The sequence below is a fragment of the Lepus europaeus genome, chromosome X (genome assembly GCF_033115175.1).
Source record: "Lepus europaeus isolate LE1 chromosome X, mLepTim1.pri, whole genome shotgun sequence".
Taxonomy (NCBI): Eukaryota; Metazoa; Chordata; class Mammalia; order Lagomorpha; family Leporidae; genus Lepus; species Lepus europaeus.
Window position 1 is genome coordinate 46,887,124 of NC_084850.1, and position 25,472 is coordinate 46,912,595.

The 25,472-nt window shown below is 37.7% G+C and overlaps 1 protein-coding gene across 4 annotated transcripts in view; it reads left to right on the forward strand.

Moving 5' to 3' along the window:
* Positions 1-25,472, forward strand: part of NRK (Nik related kinase) — a 147,292-nt gene that overhangs the window by 64,454 nt on the left and 57,366 nt on the right. For all 4 annotated transcript variants that reach the window (XM_062183922.1, XM_062183919.1, XM_062183920.1 and 1 more), the window contains exons 3-9: positions 1,456-1,512; positions 2,816-2,887; positions 11,089-11,214; positions 14,600-14,710; positions 16,145-16,235; positions 19,033-19,163; positions 21,387-21,441. In XM_062183922.1, coding sequence (XP_062039906.1) covers positions 1,456-1,512; positions 2,816-2,887; positions 11,089-11,214; positions 14,600-14,710; positions 16,145-16,235; positions 19,033-19,163; positions 21,387-21,441 — 643 coding nt within the window. The remainder of the gene's footprint in view (positions 1-1,455; positions 1,513-2,815; positions 2,888-11,088; positions 11,215-14,599; positions 14,711-16,144; positions 16,236-19,032; positions 19,164-21,386; positions 21,442-25,472) is intronic.

Below are 25,472 nucleotides of genomic sequence, written 5' to 3' on the forward strand. Positions count from 1 at the left end.
CGGTTCTAGTCCGGGTCGCTCCTCTTCCAGTCCAGCTCTCTGCTGTGGCCCAGGAAGGCAGTGGAGGATGGCCCAAGTCCTTGGGCCCTGCACCCGCATGGGAGACCAGGAGGAAGCACCTGGCTCCTGGCTTCAGATCAGCGCAGTGCCCCAGCCGTAGTGGCCATTTAGGGGGTGAACTAACGGAAGGAAGACCTTTCTCTTTGTCTCTCTCTCACTGTCTGTAACTCTACCTGTCAAATAAATAAATAAATAATCTTAAAAAAAAGAAATTTGTTCTCATAATTTTGGAGTCTAGAATTCTGTAATTGAGGTGTGTGCCAGGCCATTTTTCCTTTGAAGGTTCCAGGGCAGGACTTGGGGGTGGGGCAGGGAGATCCTTCCTTGTGTCTTCCTAGCATCTGGTGTAGCCAGCAGTCCTTGGTATTCCTTGGCTTATAGCTGCACCGCTCTTAATTTCTTCTTGTCTTCTACATGGCTGTCTTCCCTGTGTGTGTATGTCCAGTCCCTCTCCCCCATTTCTTATAAAGACATCAGTCATGGACCACCCTAACTTGCTATGACCTTACCTTAATACGATTATATCTGCAAAGATCCTGTTTCCAAATAAGGTCACATTCTGAGGTTCCAGTTGAATCTGAGTTGGGTAAAGGCATTGTTCAATTCAGTACAGCACTATAATTAAAATCTTCTGCTAGAGATAAGGCATTTTTAAATTTAGTTACTCATAGTAATATCAAAAGGAATTTTTGCTATGAACATGGCTTTAAATATATTTAAAAAGTAACAACCACAAAGTAAGAGTACTGATTACAAACCTATATGTTCATACTTTAAAATTATAAATATGTAACTTATATTTGCATCATGCTTTCAATGGGAAAGAATCTTTGAGAATGTATTCCTTTTATAAAGTCTTTGTTTCATAGGATTCAGGGAAGTATTAAACAGTTTAGGGGCTGTTGAATTAATCATGATTCACTCTTCCCTGTGGTCATTATGGCAAAACTTATTGGTGTGTAGAAAACTCTAAAGGAAAGACATGTCTGCATGATGTTAAATTTAGAAAAAATGTGTAGTAGGACACCACTTTTGCTATCTTTATTTGTAAAATGTCACTGTTTGCCTGGATACTTTGCTGCCATACAAACCTAAAAACACTAAGTAAGCAATAACTTTAAATGGCCAATTAGGTCCACTAATTCATACAAACATAAAATTCAGAATTACTCCATCAACTTTCTTCATTTTTTGAGTGAAATAGTTAAAGTTTCTTTTTTAAAATATTAACTTCATATTTCTGCTTTCTATATGCAACCTTTTTGTTTCATCTGTGTATCATTTGTGTTTCCTAATATGCTATGTGTTTGACTTAATTTAGTAGTTTTTACCCTGCTTCTCGCTAGTGGGATTATCTAGCATGAGTTTGACGTTTATCACCATCCTATGTTTCAGGGACTTCATGAAAAGACTGGTGTGTTTACAGCTGTTAAAGTGATGAACGCTCGTAAGGTAGTAGTATATCCTGGCTGTATTCTTTTCCCTTAATGGTCTGCATTATTGAATTTAAACAGCTCAAGATATTGTATTTGTTGCTTAAATCATTATTTTAAATAATTATATTAATTTCCATTTTTCATAGACTATTATTTATCCATTAGTTTATTATACTTAGTGTTTTGTTATATTTCCACATAAAATACTTCACTCACACCAAAAATTCCACATATTTTAGTGTTTTAGAACTATGGAGGACATATCTGTACTCCTGTCTATTTCTAGTTGATTAAATGTCGTTTGGGATAGCAAAGGCGGGATTTTCCTCTAATATTGTGTTAATCCTGCTGTGTTTCTTCATACTCGTCTCTCTCTCTAAGGATTCCTTCTGAAAATTGAGGCCGTTAGATTCTCAATGACAGGTAGAAGAAAAGAACTTGTCAGAGATGTACACTTTTCATGAATTTTCTGACAGATGTGCAAGAGAGACAGTTTAATTGGCACTATTCCTGCTAACATTCATAAAGTTGTGTCAAGATTCATTACATATTGTCACAGAATTTGCTAAGCACTGATTTCTGTCCTCTTTCTTTAGCATGAATACCTCACTTTCTCAAGATAATATTAGCATGAACATAGCAAAGGTCAATGTTTTTTCACTTCATTATACCCTAAAGGAAAGTTTATATTTGAAAAACTGCTATACAGATTCACTGAACTGTTGTCAATGCAATACACTGTTCTTTTCCACTTTGCACAGGAAATGAATTGCTGAAACTATTTAAAGAGTTGTGTGTTTTTGTTTTACTAGTAAATGTCAAATATTGCAAACTAATGTGAGTTTCAAAGGATTTTGAGGTTTTGTGGATTTATTTTGCCTTATAAACCATGGCTTTCAAATAATGAACTGTGTACTTTTGAGTGAAGACCTCTAAGATACTTATTTGCTTGTTTTAACTTGAGAGGTCTTGAATCACATGCAATCTGCATTTCAGATACTCTGACTTTTGAAATATTTAAAAATCATGTTCAATGCATAGATGGCTAGTGATGCTACCTGGTTTTGAAAGGGGTAAATAGCACTTTACTAACATCAAATTGTCAACTTCCCATTAATATGTCAGGTAATTCTGTTACCATGGATTTGATGCTGTTTCCATATATAATAAGAAATTGATTTTTTCAATTAAAATTTTTAGTGAACATTGAGAGAAGAAATAATGTTATCTTGCTCTTCCATTTAGTGCCAAAGGAGCACAAAATACTTAAGCATAAATCATTTTCAGAGTCTAATAACATTTTCTCCTTGGTTTTGCAGACCCCTCTACCTGAAATAGGAAAACGAGTGAGAGTGAATAAATATCAAAAGTCTGTTGGGTGGAGATACAGCGTGAGTACAAAAAGTTCTCATTAGCTCTCCCGTAGTCTTCCCTATAATTTTCAGCTTTCAATTTATCCATTTGCATGGTATCATTAACTGTAGAAGGCTGCCACTAAAATGTTCTTGCTTGAAAGTGATAACATGTTCACGTAGATTCAGACACTGTAGTTGAATATAAGCATATGTCACAGCATGACTCAGAAGAAATGGTCCCATAAACAGGAAGGTGCTGCTTGCAGGCCAGAGATTGATTCTGTCTCCAGGCTACAGAATGCTGTAGCTGGGTAGCACAAAAGAGGAGCGGGAGGGCTCAAGAGCAAATTTTGCCTTAAGTTGGCCTGGGTGAATTCTTTCTTACTTCTTTATACATGGTGTTCTGGATGGAATGACTTTTTGCTCATTATGATTCTTTTTTAAAAAGATTTATTTTATTTATTTGAAAGTGAGAGTTACACAGAGAGGAGAGGCGGAGAGAGAGAGAGAGAGAGAGAGAGAGAGAGAGAGAGAGAAAGAGAGAGAGAGGTCTTGCATCCCCAATTGGCTGCAACGGCCAGAGCTGCGCCGATCCAAAGCCAGGAGCCAGGAGCTTCCTCCGGGTGTTTCACGGGGGTGCAGGGGCCCAAGAACTTGGGCCATCTTCCACTGCTTTCCCAGGCCATAGCAGAGAGCTGGATCAGAAGTGGAGAAGCCAGGTCTCAAACCGGCACCCATATGGAATACCGGTGCTTCAGGCCAGGATGTTAACCTGCTGCGCCACAGCACTGGCCCTGCTCATTATGATTCTAACAAACATTGTATGTAAGCCAAGACTGCCCCTTTCTGAAAATTGTATGAGCAATAGCAGGCAGAAAACAAACTACTCAGCCTAAAAGTCTTCAGACACCTGGAAACTATACCTGAACACCTGAAGGAGTATGAAGGTGCTTTCTATTTGTGGTGCCTTGAGTCCTATAAAAGTAGTCTTTCTGATCCCAATTATTTACTGATCCCAATTATTTACTGACTCTAGAATATGCTCGGGTAAAGATTATTCTCCTTCTCAGAACATGTTGGTGATGTGGTCTGTTAGAGCATTGTGTGGTCCTAAAAACAGAATTCCTGCTCTTATGAATATAATTCATTGATATGTTTTCCTACATTTCCCCCCTACAGTTAACTATATGAGATTCCCTTTTCCCTCTCATTAAGAATAATTTTCCCTTAACACAATCACATTCAAAATAGTTTTAGCCATACTAGAAAAAATAGTGTCCAAGAGCTTCATGATTCATCTATTGAGTACAAGGCAGGAGCCTTGTTTTGTTTATAAAGTATCTTATCAGACAAAGTATATCCAAAAGAAACAGCTATAACAGGCAACATCATGCTTTGATGGATCAAGAAGACACAAAAGGGGCCAGCATTGTGGCACAGCTTCTTAAGCCACTGTCTTTTGATGCTGGCATCTCATATCAGAGCATCAGTTCAAGTCTGCTTCCAATCCAGCTCCCTGCTAATGTGCCTGGGAAGGCAGTGGAACATGACCCAAGTGCTAGACTAGCACTCCTGTTACCCACATTGGATACCTAGATTGAGTTCCAGGCTCCCAGTTTGGGCTTGGCTCAGTTCTACCCATTGTGGTCATTTGGGGAATGTACCAGCAGATGGAAGATTCATATTCTCTCTCATTCTCTCTCTCTCTCTCTCTCTCTCTCTCTCTCTCTCTCTCTCTCTCTCTCTCTCCCCCACCCCTCCCCCGTCAAACATAATTAAATCTGTTTTTTTTTTTAAAGAAGCCACAAAAGGTAAGGTATGAAAAAGAGAATTACTTGCTCACTTCTGGTTTCACCAAATATTTGTGTTAATAAAATTCGTTGAAAGATTTTCTGTAAGCCCTCTTTGGAGCTATTCCACAGTGAAAAGAATTTTGGTTCTAGAATTGGGTGAAATTACAAAGGAAGTTTTGGCATCCTTGAGCTGCCTCTTCTTGACAAAAAGCAGAATATTCGGTCTGGGATCAGCTGGCTCTGAGCCAGGAAATGCTATAGCATCATATTACTGGGAGACGTGTAGAAGTTTTAAATTACTCTCTTGGCCTAATGGATATAATGTTCTTGTGTGTTTTTCACAGGCTCAACTTCCTGTTAATTCAGAGTGGCAAACGCACTTGTGCTTTTCATACGTATTTGATTATCTGTTTATTTTAGGGGAGTTTCATTTATATAGGAAACCAACTCCTAGAAGATTTTTATAGCTGGGGACTTTGAATTCTGTGATTATATATTTCAATAAGAAAAATAACTGCTAGCTAGCCAGCTAGTTAGCATCTCCAAATCATCTTGAATGTTTTGTATAAAAAGTATATGACTTGCTACACAACTCTTAAATGTCAGGGATTTACAGAAGTAGCAATGATTTAGAAGTCCACAAACATAAGTTCAAATCCCAAGTCTACCATTAAATAGCCAAAATGTTCTTGGGAAAGTGATCCTCTTAGCTCTCTAGGCATCAGGTTCTTCATAGGCAAAGTAATACTACAAATACAAGCACATAGCTAACTAGAGCCTGGACATTCTCTTATTCTTTCTTGGAGACATGGATTTTGTAACCAAGAAAGAAAAGGAAGCTCCTCAGCATAAAACTACCCAGCAGGTTAAAGGATGCAACTTTGCCCCTTCTTCTCTTTAACTTGTAATTTGTATTCTTGATATTATGCCATCAGCTCATTCCTAGTTATGATTCTGTTTATGAATTCATATTCCTCTCAGCAGAACGTTGGTCCTTCACAGAAACTGTGAGCATCCAGCTAGTCCCTGTCATATATTTCTGTAAGGTGCCAGATATTGTTATCATTTTGAAGGAAGGCTACCTCACAAGAGAAGTAGCAAGTTGAAGGGTCTTCCGTGACATGATTAAAATCCACAAGATCAACTTTTACCTTTCTAGAAAAAGGTAACTTTTTCTAGGAACTTGAAGGGAATTTATTGACTGAGTTTCCTTGGGAAGCTGAGATAAGTCTGGAACCTGAACTGTCATGTGATTCTCATGCTACAAGTTAATTGTTTTGTTTGTTCATGCCTTTATTAAACAATAAATAGAAACTGCCATCGAAGTTTCCAGCTGGACAAATCAAGCTCCAAACCTTTCCCCCATAAGAAATCGGTATTTAGGTTTACTTTCTAGTACTTGAATGTTTATGGGTAAATCCCCTGGAAAATCCTAAGAAAATGCCAAAGAATGTTTTGCAGCTGCCAACCATCGCTCTGAACTTTCAAACTTTTTTTTTCTACAATACATGTTATAAATCTGGATATTTGGGGGGTAGAAAAGTTAATTTACAAGCAAAAATAAAATCAACTTGGAGACACTACAGAGCCTCATGTATCACTTTGTATTTATTTCATAAGTATTTTGAAAGCCCAGCCACAAAATAGCTAAATATAAAAAGTAACTGCCCATTTTTCCTGCCAAGTCTTAGAGAATAAGCTAAGAAGCAAGGTGATAACTGAGTAGATACTCATTTCAGCAAAGAGACTTACTTCCTCAGATCATTAAAGCAGGGTCGTTGAGGAAAAATGCTGAGAACTGAAAATAATTGGATTTAACCCCTTAATTGCTTTTCATGTGAATGGGCCCTTTTCTTTCTTTTTTTTTTTTAAGATTTATTTATTTATCTGAAAGAGTTACACACACACACACACACAGAGAGAGAGAGAGAGAGAGAAAGTCTTTCATCTGCTGGTTCACTCCCCAGATAGCTGCAACAGCCAGAGCTACGCCAATGCATAGCCAGGAGCTTCTTCTGGGTCTCCCACGTGGGTACAGGGGCCCAAGGACTTGGGCCATCTTCCACTGCTTCCCCAGGCCATAGCAGAGGGCTGGATCGGAAGTGGAGCAGTCCATATGGGATGCTGGCACTTCAGGCGGTGGCTTTACCCAATATGTCACAGTGTCAGCCCTGTCACTTTCCTAATTCAAAGCCCAAAAGTTGTCAAAGGTATCCTTTTTCACTGGATTTATGAACAGGGAATGTTTGTATTTTCAATTTAAATTCTACAAGTATATTGCACTTTGAATAATAAAAGTATTCCTAAAATGCATATATAAATTGGACTTTAATAGATGAAATAAGAGAGCTTCTTTTTATTTACAATCAAATAAAATTTAGAGTTAATAGTAATTCAAAGCACAGTGGTAAATCCATTTTTTGAGCACAGAATCTCTTCCTGAGTCATCTCACATCACCTTTGACTCCATTAGGTACCGTCTTATATTCATCATTGCTGATGTCATTCATATATGTCAATTTTATTTCCTGTACGAGAGTTTTTTTTTAATTACTTATTTATTTGAAAAGCAGAGTGATATTGCCAGAGGGAGAGAGAGCCTCCATCAATCCACTGGTTCACTCCACAAATAGCCAGAATAGTCAGGGTTGGGCCAGGCTGAAACCAGGAGCCAGGAACTCCATCCAGGTCTCTGACTTGGGTGGCCAGGATGCAGGTACTTGAGTCATCATCTACTTCCCAGGCACTTTAGCAGGGAGCTGGATCAGAAACAGAGTAGCTAGGACTTGAGCTGGCACTCCAGTATGAGATACAGTTGTCCCATGTTGCATCCAGCTTAACCCCTCTGTGTTCCATGTATGTTATTTTAAGGTAGGACTGCCACACTGAAATGCATAAATCAATGATACATTCATTGAAAAGTTCCAACAAATTAAGTTACTGTTTTGTAAGCTTATGTTTTATGATATTTTCTCTAATTCATTGCACCTTTGTATCAAAAAAGTGATTATTTTCAAATAGTTAAGAAGAAAAGAGCTTTTCTTTAAATTGGCTGAGGAATAAGAGTTACTGAAAGATTATCAAAATCACTTGGTTAGGGCAGGTGTTTGGTCTAATTGTTAAGATGGTAGTTAGGATGCCGCATTCCATATTGGAGTATCTGAGTTCAATACCCAGCTCTGGCTCCCAATTCCAGCTTCCTGCCAATAACAGATCCTAGGAGGCAGCAGTGATAGGTCAAGTAGTTGGGTTCCCATCACCCACTTGTGATACTAGGATTAAATTCTCATTCCTCAGCTTTGGCCCCAGTCCAGCCCTGACCATTAACAGGCATTTGGGGAATGAACCAGATGAGGGGAGATGTCTTTCTGTTTGCCTCTTTCTGCCTCTCAAATAAATAAATAACTTTTATTTTAAAAGCTATTTTATTGTCATGGTACAGATAGAGCTGAAGCCTAGAGATAATTGTCTCTCATTTCATTCCACTATAACAAATGTACTGGGGATGAAGGGGGCAGATATTTGTAGATTAGAGTAAAAACTAGAGAGAGGTTTTTAATTCTGACAGCAGCCTAACTCGAACAAGAAGTAAAGTCATAAAGATACTCTGTCATAAAACTTTCAGTTTGTAGCCTTTTTCTTCCAGGTATAAGAACACACTCTCTCTATATTATCCCATTTAGTCCCACTAATGTTCCACAGACAGGTAATGGCTGCCATCCTTCTCCATCATTTTTTAACATAAGTTGAAATTTGGGGAAATTAGTGAATTCCCTAATCTGAGCTATCAATGCTTAAAATCTAGGTTCTCTAATGCCTAGGATAGGGGCTCTTTTCTGACTAATGTCACACTCTCTTCTACTAGAGCTATCTCTTGAAGTTATATATTCTACCTCAGTGACCTCATCCAATCAGATAGCTTCAATATCACTATATAGATAATTCTCAAAAATAACACATTTAGGCCTGACCTGTTCTTGGAGTGCCAGACCCATATCTCTGTTCTATAAAATCTTATGCAGCCATAAAAATATATGCAGTTATTTAGTCATATAGAAATATGTATTTTACATACTGATCAAATCTTGCAAATTGCAAAATGATGAGCAGAATGTGAGATTGCTAAAAAATTAAATGTCATATATATATGTTGATCATACCTTCAATCATTTATCTGTCATCTCTCTAGCTGATGAATTAGCATAGACAAATGTGGACTAAACTGTTAACATTGTTGGGGGAAAATGTTTAGAGAGGCTAGACCATTTATTTTTTTCACTGAACATACACACACATTAAACACATGTATCACTGTGCTGATAGGAAATAAATTATCTTAAACATTGTCAACATTGTCTTTAAAAATTCCAGTGCAGAACAATCCAATACCTCTAAAATGTAATGAATCACAAACTATTCAAGACTGTGTGGTACTGGTTATCCACATGCAAAAGAATAAATTTAGATCCTTTCTTTATACAAAAATTAATACAAAAAATCAAAGTCCTAAATATAATAGCTAAGAAGGATAAAATGCTTAGAAGAAAACATAAGGGTCAGGATGTATATTTGGCACAGCAGTTAAGATGCTGCTTGAGATGCCTGCATCCCATATCAAAGTGCCTAAGTTTGAGTCCTGTATTTGCTTCCAATTCCAGCTCCCTGCTGATGTACCTGGGAAGCAATAGGTGATAGCCTGGGAGACACCTGGATTGAGTTCTTCACTCTTGGCTTTTACCTGGTCCAGGCCTAGCTGTAGCAGGCATTTGAGGAGGAAAGGAGTAGATGGGGGCACACTGTCTCTCTGCCTTTCAAATAAAAACAATTAGTTAAAAAGACGTAAGAGTAGATCTTCATGATCTTTAATTTGGCAATGAATCCTTAGATATGAAACCAAAAATATAAGCAAAAAATAGAAGAAATTTACAAATTGAACTTCATCAAAATTAAACATTTTTGTGCCTCAAAGGACATTACCAAGAAAGTGAAAGACAACTCACAATCTGGGACAAAATATTTGCAAATTGTCTAGAATATATGAAGAACTGTTATAGCTTGATAATAAAAGACAACTGTTTTAAATGGGACAAGAGATTTTTTATTATACATTTTTCAAAGAACATATAATGGGCAATAACACGTGAAAAGATGCTCAACATTAGTTAACAGATTCACTAATCAAAACCACAGTAATATACTATTTCATACCCACTAGAACAGTTAAAATAATAAAACAGGCCAGCGCAGCGGCTCAATAGGCTAATCCTCTGCCTGCATCGCCAGCACCCCGGGTACTAGTCCCAGTCGGGGTGCTGGATTCTGTCCCCGTTGCCCCTCTTCCAGTCCAGCTCTCTGCTCTGGCCCGGGAGTGCAGTGGAGGATGGCCCGAGTCCTTGGGCCCTGCACCCGCATGGGAGACCAGGAGAAGCACCTGGCTCCTGGCTTCAGATTGGCGTGGTGCACCGGCCGCAGCACGCCGGCCGTGGTGGCCATTGAGGGTAAACCAACGGTAAAAGGAAGACCTTTCTCTCTGTCTCTCTCTCTCACTATCCACTCTGCCTGTCAATAAATAAATAAATAAAAATAATAAAACACAAAATAAGTATTGCTGAGGGAATGGAGAAATTGGAATTCTTATACATTGCTGCTGGAATGGAAGATCATGTAGTCACTGTAGAAAACATTTTACCATTTTGTCAAAATGTTGAACATGGAGTTACGATTTCACCTAACAATTGCACTCCTGCTTATATTCTCAAGATAAATAAAAACATGTGTCAACAGGAAAACTTGACATGAATGCTCATAGAAATATTATTCATAATAGCCAAATACTGCTACCTGTTAGAATGCAGGTGAATCATATACTGTGTGATTTAATTTATATAAAATATTCAAAATAGATAAGTTGATATATTAGTGGTTGCCTAGAACTAGGGTGTATTTATGATAGAATTGTGTATATGAGTATGGGATTTCATTTTGGAATAATAAATGTCCCAAAATTAATTGCAATAATAATGGCACAACTCTGTAAATGTATTAAAAAACAACCACATTGAATTTCACACTTTAAATGCATTAATTATATGACATGTGAATTATATTTCAACAAAACTATCATGGACAGACAAAAGTATAACAACTTCATTCAGTAAAAAGTGTATATGTTGGCCAGTGCTGCTGGTCAAGGGACCACAATTCTAGAACCACTGAATTAAAAGATCCTCAGTGTACCATTTTCCCCCTCCCAAATTCCCAGTTAACCTTGGATCTGAATTCATTGACACTTCTAGTTGAGTTTTTTTTTTTTTTTTTTTACTGTGAATTGCTATACAATACAATGGGTTGCTATAGAATTCTCCTTTGTTGATATACTATAGTTTATCCATAGTCATTAAATTGCATCGCTTAAGAGCTTTGCTCTCTGTTCTTATTTCCTAGGACGAGGAAGAGGATCTTCGTACTGAACTCAACCTTCTGAGGAAGTACTCTTTTCACAAAAACATTGTGTCCTTCTATGGTGCGTTTTTCAAGCTGAGTCCCCCTGGCCAGAGACACCAACTTTGGGTATGTTTTCAATTACTCTGATCTTATTCCGTAAGGGTAAGTCTTAGCCAAGGATGTACCTTTGTGTGAGCTGAGATGTCACTTTGGTTTACTTATAGGAAGACTGAAGTATTCAACCACCCAAGGTAGTATGGCAAAGTACACTCTGATTCCTGGAGATAAGAGTGATAAAATATGGAAAGTAATTTGCGTGCCTGATGGTATGAGGGAGGATTCATATGAACATGGATTATATGTAACTAAATCTTTTCAAATGCAGCTTTACTGCTTTTAAGTTTGTGTAATCACTATTTTCATTGGTGTGGAGACTACCTGATGGAGTATCAAATAATAATTGGATAAAGATCAGTTCTATTCATACTTGACATGAGCATATGGATGCATTTTAAGTGGTTGGGAAGTATATGTACTGAAGTATAAACATAACTCCTACAAGATGCTTTCTAAATGGGTATTTGACATTTTAGTCATGATTTGTTATGCCTGGAGGATCAAAAATCTATGATCAGTGAAATATAAATTGTAGAGGCTAGCTGGACACTATGCTACATAAACCAGAGTTACCAGAATTTTTGCTTCTCTCAACTGTAAGATAAATAGCTAAATTGCAAGAAAATGAGCTTTGGTTAAGAACTTTATTAAAAACAGACTATATGAACATATACTGGGTCAGTGTATGCGTAACCTCTGTACTTTCTACATTTTCATTTCCAATCCAAGTCAGTGATAGTATTTTAAAATAATACTGAAAACTTCAAGGATCTTTAATTGTTGCTGAAAGGTTCTGTTACATTTTATATAATGGACTTTAGCAAGTAGAACTGTGGATATTACAGAAAGGTATTCAACAAGAGGTTGAATTGAAACAGTGGTTCTCAAACTTCAGCATGCATCAGAATCTGGAGAGCCTGATAAAACATACATTGCTGAGACCACTCACAGAAGTCTCAGATATAGTAGGTGAGTCCAAGAATTTCCATGTTTTTTTTTTTTGACAGGCAGAGTTAGACAGTGAGAGAGAGAGAGACAGAGAGAAAGGTCTTCCTTCCATTGATTCGCCCCTCAAATGGCCGCCAGGAGCCAGGTGCTTCCTCCTGGTCTCCCAAGCAGGTGCAGGGCCCAAGCACTTGGGCCATCCTCCACTGCCTTCTGGGGCCACAGCAGAGAGCTGGACTGGAAGAGGAGCAACCGGGACAGAACCGGTGCCCCAACCAGAACTAGAACCCGGGGTGCCGGTGCCGCAGGTGGAGGATTAGCCTAGTGAGCCACAGCACGGGCCAAGAATTTCCATTATCTAGTAAGTTCACAGATAATACTGATGTTGCTGATCTGAGCACCACATATTGAGAATCACCAAATTTAGAGGTCTTCAACTTAACCCCATATTCCCTTAAATGTCCAGCAAACATGAATCCTCTATTCTCTGACAATTCCAGTTGAGGTTCTATTAAGTATTGCTGCATAACTTTAATGGTTGGTCTTTTCATATATTTTTACCTAACAAGTGTTTTCCTCTTGAAAATATCGCAAACTATGAGAAGTATTGCAGCCTCCTTATTGGATATATATAACTAACATTCAGTACATTGTTATTCAAAATATATTCATAGGAAAACCATCTATTTGCTAGGTACTCTACTAGATAGATTCTAGGGCTGCAAAGGTAAGCTAACTAGCCCTGCCCTTAGCCCATTGGAGTTTACTTTCTATTTGAAAACACCAACATCAAGCAAATAATCAGAAATGAATGTGTGATTTGTCAGAGACAAATAACATGTTTGTACATGGGTGAATAACAAAGGAACTGACATTAAGTTGGAAAATGAGAAGCTCTTCCTTGAGGAAGTAAAAGCTGAAAGCATTGAAGCATTTAACACAGACATCATTTATGGAAATCAGTGTTTTTTTTCACAGGATGATCCACATATTCTTATGTAAATCAGAGAATCAAATAGGAAATGATTAAATAGCTCAATAACTACTGTTTATAAAGTGTATGTTCTAGGACCTGTGCTTATACAACTAGGAAAATGATTATGAATGCCTCACATTCCTTTTATACGTGGGCTCTTTAGAGTCACGTAATATTGTCAGGATCTTCCAAGGTCCATTCAAGTTGAGTGGTTTTAATTCAGATTTTTCATTGTTCAAAATGAGCTCCCTTTCTTCCATCACAACAGTGTACATGTTGTGCTCATTTACTGTAGTAAACTCTTAGTTCTACACAGGAAAATCCAACTGCTGCGATTTATTTCTGTATTATTGGTTTTGTTTGCTGTCTCATACCTTCTTTTTCATGAGAATGTCCTTGAATGTAAGATATGTAATGACCTCAGTGGTGAACCACAATAAAGTAGAGGAGTAATGTTCTGAAAAGTAGAACTTAGTATTCTAAAAAGAAATTAAGGTAGACTTTTTTGAATATCATTATTTTGGATTTATCCTTTTGTTTCCACTGATTCATGGGAACAACTAACTTGCCTACAGTTTTATAAAGCTATGTTTTGCCCTTTTGATAAAGCAGTTTTGACATTGACAGTAATGCATAAACCTGCGCTTAAAGAAAAGCTTGCTCTGTTGATTATAATGGTTATATTCTCTTTCACATTGTGCTGTCCTCTAGTTAGCTAATATTATCTGGAGAGAAATTTACTAGTTTGGCACTCAATTCATTGGTGGAAAAAGTAAATTTTCTGAGAAATCATGTTTGTAATACAATAAAATCTGAATGAAATGCTGTCAAAGATGTTGGGTTTCAAAAGAGCATTTCTTAGCAGTAATCACATTTGGAAGAAATTATTCTACAGAAATGCAATTTACAAATTCCTCCTTGGAATTGTTGTTTGACAGTATCTTGGGAAAAATAATCTAGGATGTGAAAATAGAAAGAGAGCGACAAAAATCAACCCTTAGTCTTAAGATTGAAATGCAAATGATTCTGAGACTCTCTGTATCCTGTTTCTATACCTCCAGACTGCTCCCTCAACCGTCCTTTCCTTTCCATGCCAGTCATCATTCAGCTTTGTCCCCTGGCCAGACTTCTTTATAAGGGCATGTATTCACTGGGTTTTTCCTAAACCGAATGTTCTTCCTTCCAAGTATGTCCAAATACTACCTATCTTAGGGCTTAGCTCAAATCCTACCTCCTGGCTTAATATCCCTGGTATGGTAGCTAGCTTCCCTTCCTGTACAAATCTTTGAGTTTTATCCAACTTTTTCTAATTCCTCTAGGCTCTAGAGTCTTCTACCAGACAACTGAGCCAGTCTTTGCAATGCCTTAGTCTCCGAAGAATACTTATAAATATGAGCCACTTGGACTAAAATTCTTCATATATTTTCAGAGAATGACTCTCTAACTCTTGATACTTTGTGGAATTCCCTGCAGATGGTGATGGAGTTATGTGCAGCAGGTTCAGTCACTGACGTAGTGAGGATGACCAGAAATCAGAGTTTAAAAGAAGACTGGATTGCTTATATCTGCCGAGAAATCCTTCAGGTGAGTCTTCATAGAGTCATTCTCCCCTGGTCTTGAGAGCCAGGAAATAATATATACAATGGACTTTAGACCTGCTCATATCTGATGATTTAAGAGCCCCAAATGTACTATCTGTGTGAAGAAACCTAAAATGGCCAAAAAGCTTTGGAGGAAGTAGATGGTCAGGGGGTGTCTTTAAATTTTAAGGTAGATGGCAAGATGAGAGTCCAGGTCACCCCAAATCATGGTCTTTAATGACTGTCAGATTTGGACCACTGTGTTAAATGGAAATGACCACTTGGATTATTGGTTATGTTATTATATTTAAAGTTCTGCTTTAAAAAACTTGGTACTATCATCATGGCTTAAGGTGAATCAGGAGAAGTGAATATTCCCCAGAAAGGCCCAAACCTTATGTATCCTTGCATACCAATATGTTCTGTGAATACTGCTGTATTTTTCCTTATTTCTAACACCCAATCAGGAGAGAGCTACTGCCTTCTTGATTTACAAAACTGAAAATTTTCTTTATGCTTTAAGTGCTTAGGGTCATGCAAGAAACTGGGACAGAATGCCCTTCTTCCCATGTAGTTGTATTCACTTATAGTCATGGTATAATTGGTTAAGAGTCCATGCTTTGGACTGAATTTAAATTCTGGTTCACTGTGTTATTAGCAATGTAACTTTGAATCAGATACTTAATTTCTCCAAGTCTCATTTTCCTCATCTAATATAGGATGGTATTTATACCTTCCTCAAAGATTTGCTTTGAGGATTTAATAACTTACTTCACATAAACCATATAGCACAGTATCTGGGAAAGAACAAGAACTCACTAAATGTTAGCCTTGTAAATTGCTACTTCTATGATTAATCCCCAGTTAGTGTCTGGAGCAATCTCATTGCAGCCTAATACTGCATACCATGTCATGGTGTAGCCAGGTCACGGGTTAGTTTTAGTGGTGAATAGGCTGAAGCCAGCAAGGGAAGCCAACACAAATTGCAAAAGCTTTAAAATGAATTTCCATATTCCTCCAAATTCTCAGCCTACAAGGCTGACTAGAAAATATTTTGGACTAAACAAATGGTTGGATGAGGAATAGAGCAAAACGGTGGCTGAGCTATGATATTTAAGATGTCCAGGATTTTACTCTTATGGTTAGTTGGAAATATGGAAGCAAGAAAGGAAGGTAAAGTGGCCCAATGTATACAAACATTACTTTTTGGTGTTCCTTTTCTTTCATGGGTGTCCTGATTTATTTTCCTTTCCTTATAGCCAAAAGTAGTATTTCTGGGAAATGGTTGTAGTAATTCCAGCCTAAAGAAAGTATTTTGTCTGAAAAAGAAAATCTGGACCATTTCTTTTACCAAAGGCTTTTCCAAAAATACTAAGAAGAGTACCAGAAAAAAGAAAAACACCTATACTGATGTGGCTTTTTTGTTTTGTATATACAGGGTCTAGCTCACCTTCATGCACACCGAGTAATCCACCGGGACATCAAGGGTCAGAATGTACTCCTGACTCATACAGCTGAAGTAAAACTCGGTAAGTGTTTTCCCACGATGTTTGAGGTGAGGTACAAAACATCTACATGAGATAATTGTGCTATCACGTCCCTGCCAAAATCCTCCGCATATCTGAGCTAGGGCTTCCCGGTTTACAAAACCAGCCAAAATTTAAAAAGTTGTTTGGGCGGAGAGGTGGGACAAAAGAAAGAGAATGCACTGAATTGATTCTTTCAAAGTGTAGAGATAAAATAACTTTTAACTTTTAATGGGTGGTTTACTTTGTGAACATTGGTTTATCCCCTATTACAGATAGCTGTTAAATTTATCTCAGTAATTAAACTGAGTATTTTTCATGCAGAAGTTTCTGTGTCATGGACAGGAGTAAAGAGCAAAGAAAATTCTTTCAAGTCGTAGAGCCTTATTTCCCCCAAAATCTCAAAGAACTTTTAAATTACTTAGGTACAAATCGTTCCTATAGAATTTTCCATCAAACATTTGAAGAAATGATGTTGATCAGAAATGATGCCCCAATTGTCTAAATCAAATTCAGAATTAAAAACCAAAAGACCAAAAAGTCCCCAGCTTTCTAATCCAGGATTCACAGTGGCCTAACTTATTTCAAAATAGCCGCATGTTGTTTTACAGGCACACATGGTTGAATGTATCACATAATTTAACATTAAAATACACATCAATGGTTAGTTTTTAAATAATGCAATATAAATAATGTCAGTACTATGCAATGACAGATAACCTCATCGATATAGGACATAAATCATCTATATTATTTTTAACTATATCAGCTCTTCCTAACATGTCTTTTTAATCTGACTGAGATAGTTCCTATCTTCTAGCTAAGCACATAGAATGAGAATAGAGATTTTGTTCATTCATTGACAACATTTTTCATGAAACATTTGTAAATGAGGCATGAGGTAATAGTTGCTTTGGAAATAAGTCAAAGTTTCAAGAAAGTATATTACCCCTTAGTGTCTAAATGATACAAAGGTAGAAGCACAAAATTTTAAGAGACTGTATTAAAATACTTGAGGAACATGTAGATTCCACATTTTAAATGTGCAGGATAGATGATCTTCCACAGGACTAAACTCTGTTAACAGAGCAACATTGCCATATACTTGGGTCAAGTTGTTGACCTTCCTGGCCATTTGCAACACACCAAAGAGAAATTGTACACAAAGCCCATATTGTAAAACTAATGTACTTTACTCTGGAAGAGAGAACTTTTAGTGCTGGAATCAAATTTAATCAAGCTGTTTTACCTATAATCCTTACAAAATTAGTTTTAGATTTCTTATGCATACAAGGGTACTTCACAACTTAGTCGAAAAGAAAATTAAAAGGTTAGCTTATTTTGGTGCAAAAAATGAAATGTGTGCATATAAGAGGCCTTCATAAATACATGGAAAATACTTATTATGAAAAAACTATGCATGGATTTCCAAGTTTTTACAGCAAAACAAACCTATCTTTTAATCGGTTTTCCACAGACTTTTTGAGAGACCCTCATATCTTAAGCAACATATTAAAAGGAGACGGCTGTAGAGGCAAACTGCAAAGTGCCAAAAAAAACCAAAAAAGTGACAGAAAGAAAAGAGACAAGATAATGATTATATTGTGTTTTAAGTTGATGACCTATCTTCATATTCCATTCCCTAAAGTAATTAAAGAAAAGGTTAAATTCTACCACTTTTGAGGCTTCATCTCTATCTTTCATCCCACTTTGAGCATTCTGTTTTCTTTCATTTTTTTTTCTTTTTTGTTTATTTGCTACTCTGTCTTCTATTCTTTTCTTTCATTTTCTTCCCTGGATATATGCCATATATCAGATGAGAGCATTTATAGATATTTCTTGGCACTTAAATTTGGCCCTCAGGGATAGTGAGAATGCTGAGCTCTGATGTAAACTATTTCTAATAAAAAAAATCTATATTATGAGCCTGCAACACACTGTGGTGTTCTTTACAATATTATAGACAGTTTTGCAGTTGTTTGTGTTATATCATTTCTTGAAGATGCCTTTAACTGTTACTTTTTCTTTTTCCTTTTCTTCTCCTAAATTCTTCAAGCTGCTTTTCAGTCAATTTGGTTTGCCATCCTCTAGATTCCTGGAAACCATTCTAAATTAGAAAATCTCCTTCATTTTTCATCTTTGTCTTATGCTTCTGGAATCAATAATCCTAGTCTACTTTAGCCTCTTTTTTCCCTACTGTTTCTGAGGATACCATATTAAATATTTTGTTATAATGTATCCCACAGATGAAGACTGAACTTTTATAGTCTAAGTTAAGCTATAGATTCTGCAGTAAACATTTGCATCCCATTCAGAGGATCTGTGCAAGAAGTTAAACTAAATTCTAGCAGGAAACCCATTTTTCTTAATCAATGCAATAGGACTTTCTTATGTCATGAGTGAGGCTTCCTAATCAACTGCTGATAGGTTTTAGATTTCTTAGATGTCGCTTATAATGCTGTTCTTCTTCCTGCTTGGTGGCAGGCCCAGACACTACATATGTTATCGCTTGAGAGGTTCAGGGCGTACCAATAGAACTTTATTTTTAATATTCATGGTAAACATTCAGCCAAACCTACTGTAGATTTATAATAGCACTGCAGAGTCTCATTCCAACATAAATAGCAGCAAAAGCTTATTTCCCAGTATTCCTGGAGTAGACTTCAGGGTAAAGTTTGCTGGGCTGGAATGAAAATCTGTTATCCATTGTGGCTTTTGTATTGGCTTTCCAAGTTAAAGCAATAACTTATTGAGCTTTCTGTTGCTGATGAATTATTTTGACATCTGCTAAATTTTGCAGTGGATTTTGGAGTGAGCGCCCAGGTAAGCAGAACTAATGGAAGGAGAAATAGCTTCATTGGGACACCATACTGGATGGCACCCGAGGTGATTAACTGTGACGAGGACCCGAGACGCTCCTATGATTACCGAGTGAGTGTGAGAATTCAGAGAGTGGGAACAACATTTTGGAAGGGATTTTGATTATCATTTATTTTGAGTAATAAAAATAATAAAATGCATGGATCCACCTTCCACATTAAACTCAAATATGAAATACTATCCTGTATTCTTATATGTGGTTAGATTGTGTGCATAAAAATAATATATTCCAAGAATGTAGACAAAGTAGACCATTGGGAGTTACTGGGATTTGAGGTAGAATATCTAGTTCTTGTTCCTGGTAACTCTTTGGTTAAACTATTATGTTACGTGGCTTTATATTGAAATTTAACTTTCAGGGTCAGAGGACTTTGTAAATTTAAAAATGAACAAATGTAAAGCCAGTTATTAATCCCTACAGTAACTTAGCTCCAAAGAGAAAAAAATAATAATTTGATTACTTGGGGAAATGTAGAAAATCCTTGGCATGGTTCACCTCCAAACCACAGAAAACCAGTGGGATAGACAAATTAAGTAACAATTCATGCTATTTATTAAAATTTCCACTGAAACAGCAATTTGGACAATATACATCTATGTACACATTTCAAAAAGCTGATGTGGAAAGAAAACTCTCCATTTACTATAGACTGGAAAAACCTCACTCAGTCTCCACATCATAAGTCATCCAAACAATTCATTGTGGTCTCCCAGTGTGGAACTTAAGACTTAATACTTGAAGTTGATTAATTTAAGTTTCATCTCTTTTCCTTGAATGCCCTCTGCTTGATCTGCAAAATAATCATTCACTGGGCGCCTGTTATATGTTCAGTGCTATATCAGATATATCAGAATCCATGGAGACTATGCAAGTGTGAGTTCTTCAAGTGACTTACTGTAAAAACAGTACTTTACAACCATATAAAGCATAGAGCACTCTCCCACGGGCTTTCACTTGTATTCCACTTTTTACAATTTTTTGTCCTGTGAGGCTGAAAGAAAATTTCACAACTGAAGCTAACAGATCTATAACCCTACTTTCTAAAAATGCAATCAATTTGTTTAGAAGTCATTCAGTCATACAGTGTGTCTCTAGTCCTGTGCCCCTTCCACAGAGTATACTTAATTGATGTTATGTATTTTTTTAAAGATTTATTTATTTATTTGAAAGTCAGAGTTACACAGAGAAGGAGAGGCGGGGCAGGGGGAGTCTTCCATCTGCTGGTTCACTCCCCAATTGGCCACAACAGCTGGAGCTGTGCCAATCTGAAGCCAGGAGCCGGGAGCTTTCTTGAGTCTCCCATGTGGGTCCAGAGTCCCAAAGACTTGGGCCATCTTCTACTGCTTTCCCAGGCTATAGCAGAGAGCTGGATCGGAAGTGGAGCCAGGTCTCAAACCGGCGCCCTTATGGGATGCTGACACTGAAGGTGGCAGCTTTACCCACTACACCACAGTGCTGGCCCCTGATGTTATGTATTTACATGTAAATATGTGCATATATGATACACATATACATGTATATATAGACAGAGGAGTCCATCGAGGTGGATACTATTATTATCACCATTATATAGAGTGACATTGAAATACACCAAGTTAAATCTTTTGCCCAAGATCACATAGCTTGTGTGTCTATGTAGTTGGACTTTGTTATGGCAGTTTTGGCATTTCACTTAAGGCAACATTCTCAGTGTATTCAAGGTGAACTTTCTCTGAACTGGACTCCACTCCACCTCAACCTGCTGTAGAGTAAGGAATATTGGCTGGTTAAAAGCTCAAATGTCTCCCTATAACTTCATTTTAGGACACTCAGAAGGGGCCAGTGTTGTGGTGCAGTGGGTTGGTCTGCAGTTTTTGACACATCCCATATGGATGCTGGTTCGTGTCCCAACCGCTCCATTTCCAATCCAGTTCCCTGCTAATGTACCTGGGAAAGCAACAGAGGATGGCTCAAGTGCTTAGAACCCTGCAACCATGTGGGAGGCTCAAATGGAATTCTAGGCTCCTAGCTTCAGCCTGGTTCATTGTAGCGTTTGGGGAGTGAATCAGTGGTTGAAAGATCTCTCTCCCTCTCTCTGCCTCTGGTGCTGCAACTCTGATTCTGCAACTCTGATTTTCAAAATAAAATAAATAAAAAATCTTTTTAAAAAGAAGATCCAAAAATTGCCACTGACATTGGCACCCTCATCCCCAGCGGAAGGTTGTTTTGAGGTTCTAAATACCACCGGTTTCCAATTTTTGAGTGACTTTTTTTTTTTCTCTTTTCCTTTGCAGAGTGATGTGTGGTCTGTGGGAATCACTGCAATTGAAATGGCTGAAGGGGCTCCTCGTGAGTAAAAATACATAATATTTGCTAAAGTTTAAGGCTATAACGCTATACAAATATGTTTTTCTGGAAGAATTTGAGATCACTACTTATACCAGTCAGTTTCTTCTGGTCACACCTGCGTCCCATTATGAGTCAAGCTATGAGTGATGACCAAATGAATTTGTCAGTGTGGACAGATTGGGGTATATAAAACAGCCTATGCTTTTCTTTTTATGCTTATTTTAGGCTGACTGTTGTTTCAATTTAGTCTCAGTAGTGTTTGGTCCTGACAGTCCTGAGCAACTGAAGTCCAAAGACATTATAGTCTCAATTGACTAGTGGAATATTTATGTTCCAGAACATTTACAGTCACACATTGCTGCTGCTTCAGGCTGTGATCATTGAGAAAATACTCCAGTAATTCATTGAAGTAGAGCCGGACACAGCAATGTTGGGAGCTAAGCTAGGTTTCCTCAGGAGTCAGTCCAGTTTATCTTTGATATCTTTGCTCCTTTCAGTCACCCCAGTGCCCTTCACAATTTCCTCTGGTGTCTCCCACTCATTATGATTTAAATGGCCTGTCAGCATCCTATTCTCTCAAGACATTGATAGGGAAGTGAGAATGGAATATGAATTTGGGCATAACTGACTGATAACTGCCTAATGTCAGACTCCATAGCATGGCATATTTATTGTCCTCAACATCTAAATCCAATGTATCTATGATAATACATTCATGGTAGTATTGCATAAGTGAAAGGAATAACTTGGAATATGTGTTTTGGGGGGTGGGAGCGAGATTGCTTTGTTCCCTCCCAAACAGATTGCATATGTTCCCTTCACAATGTTCACTCACCAAGCTTTATAAACTTGAACTATCTTAGCACTGGATTTCAAAGCTAAAGGGAGGAATTTTAAGGAGTACAAATAGTGGTGACTTAATTGTTGAGAATTTCTCGTGTTCTGTGAGTATCAAAGCAAAGTTTGATGAAGCTAAGGTGGTTGTGGAGATCTGATTGGTGCTGGCTCTTTTCTAGTGCCCCTAAACTACAGGTACCCAAGTTGAGTGAATATAAATTGAATGATTAAAAAGATTCAAATGTAAAACTTTACATACGCCACATATATAAAGTGGAAATGACACAGAATATGTGAATTAGTCCTCATCATCTCCTGACTGTATGTGTTTGGGAAACATATTTAGATTATGTTAGACTATGCAGAAGCTTCTCCCCACCTCCTCCTCTTCCTTCTTCTTCTCTCTGAATTTTACTCTTTCTTCCTCCCTCTCTCTCTCTCTCTCTGTCTCTCCCCCCCCTTCTCTTTCTTCCCACACTCCTTTTCTCCTTGAATTCACAATATGGTAACTCATATTAGTATTGATGTACAAATTTAGTTAGGATGCATTACTGAATCAAGTACTATCTTTTTTCCCATTGTTTTTGAGTGTGCCTCACCAAAAAAAATCACCTTTCTGTGTTTTTAGGTTTGTGCTTCTTGGTTCACCTTTTTTTGTTGCTTTACTGTGTGTATTACAAGAAAAAATAGGATGATGAACAAACTCACAAAATAGTGCAGGGGAGTCTTGCACAGGGTTTGTAAAAGGCAAGCTGCTTGGAAAAGACAAGTGAGCACCAGGATGTCCTGAACTCACAAGGAGAGAAAATAGGGCCCCTCTGTCTGGAGAACTAATTGGAATGGCACAAGTTTGGGCTTGAGAAATGTAGATAGCCACCCTACTAAAACATTTCTCTTTCAGCAGCTTCCATTATTTCCTGGAGTATGAACTTTACATGGAAATGAGTGGCATGAAATAAACTGCAGAAATTCTCCAGGTTATGATAATTCTCATCTCAGAGGGGATGGTTTCCCAAAGTGGCAGTTATCTGATAGTGACCTCTGAGATCCAGAGAGTAAAATTCTCTTCCTTTGATCTTTCTTTGGTAAATCTCTCACAGAATTTTTTATTTTTTAAGATTTATTTATTTATTTGAAAAGCAGAGTTATAGAGAGGCAGAGACAGAGAGAGAGAGAGAGATCTTCCATTTGCTGTTTTACTCCCCAGATGGCCTCAATGGCTGGAGCTGCACTGATCCAAAGCCAGGAGCCAGGATCTTCTTCTGGGTCTCCCACGTGGGTGTAGGGGCCTAAGGACTTGGGGCCATCTTCCACTGCTTTCCCAGGCCACAGCAGAGAGCTGGATCGGAAGAGGAGCAGCCAGGACTAGAACTGGTGCCCATGTGGGATGCCAGCACTGCAGGCAGTGGCTTCACTTGCTATACCACAGCACCGGCCCCTTTCTTTCACAATTTCAGTGTGGAATTCAAACCACAAGATCTTTAAACCAAGACCAGAATACTAGTAGTCAATAAAACAACAGAATCTCATAGGCTGGTTACTGTTTAATAAATGAGGTTCTTCACATCTCTATTCTTTTTTTTAAAGATTTATTTATTTGAGAGGTAGAGTTACAGATAGTGAGAGGGAGAGACAGAGAAAGGTCTTCCATCTGCTGGTTCACTCCCCAAATGGCCGCAATGGCTGGAGCTAAGCTTATCCAAAGCCAGGAGCCAGGAGCTTCTTCCGGGTCTCCCACACGAGTGCAGGGGCCCAAGGAGTTGGGCCATCTTCTACTGCTTTCCCAGGCCATAGCAGAGAGCTGGAACAGAAGAGGAGCAGCCGGGATTAGAACCAGCGCCTGTATGGGATTCTGGCACCACAGGCAAAGACTTAGCTTACTATGCCATAGTGCTGTCCCCAACTTCTCTATTCTTAATAGCTAAGTGAAACTTTGCTTGGAAGAGAAGCAGGATAAGGTCAACAATTTTCTCTGACTTCCCCTTCCTTGCAGTCTGCACAAGCCAACTTAGTCTTTACTCTGTCTTTCCCCATTTTGACATACTCCCTGATACTGCATAAATTATTTTTAATATTGTCAATGATGCTCACTTAACAGTTCTACTTCTATTCCTTGCAGTATCCCTCCCTCACACACCATGCCAATCTTTACCTTGGTGCTTTATGATTCAAATTCACCTTTGTCCCATCAAGAGGCCTATTTCTTCAGTATTCAGAAGATTCTTTCAGATCTCAACATGTATTAGGAATAAAGCACATTAGTTCATCAGGTTCTGCCCTAGCCCAGCTTCATATGTGCCCAGCCTCTTAAGGGATGTGTATTTTAAAGGAGGTTTTCTATTTTGATATATTGGACCTGTAATAGTTAACATTTAGACAGTGTTATGAGATATGGGCTGGAGAGTTCACTTACCAACATTCCTAAAATTGGACTAGTTATGAAACCATCCACAGCTGCTGTTGACATAGATCTTGTATCCACCCTGTGCTCCATTCCTTTATGGAATGTTTATTCCTTAATGAAACTTACCTAATTGACCTCTAAAGTTGTCAATAAAGTAAATGACAAGTGTTAATAAATCACTGTTTCATAGTGTACAATCTCACAATATGTTTAAAGGACACAAATTGGTAAATTACTAGGCACAGTAAAGGAATAAAAAAAGTCCAATGTGATCCTTATTGTTTGAGCTTATAGCTAATTCTGCCCTCAGTTATAAGCCCTCACCTTGTGTTAATTCATATCTGTGTAATTGAGAACAAAGCTTGACCTATGAACAGTTGCCTTTTCATCACCCCAATAAAAACATCCTGGAGATTCTTTTTTCTTTTTGTTTGTAGGGCAGTTTGGAACTGTAGGTTTCCTGATGATGTATTGTGGGGAAAAGATGACTCTATGAAGAGTCATTAATATCAAACTGTGTTCCCATAAATGTCACACTTGTAGTGTTTAACAAAGTTTATGCTGTGGATCTCGATTGGAGATTTTTGGCACTGCCAATTTTCTTTCATCAAAACATAACAGGAAATAAGTGACATGAGACACATAATTGTTTATTATTTTAATATACTTTTATTGACACATAGTAATTGTACATGTTTGTGGGGTACAGTATGACATTTCAATATATGTAATCAATACGTAAGAATCATTCAGAACAGGGTAATTAGCATATTTATCACCTCAGATGTGT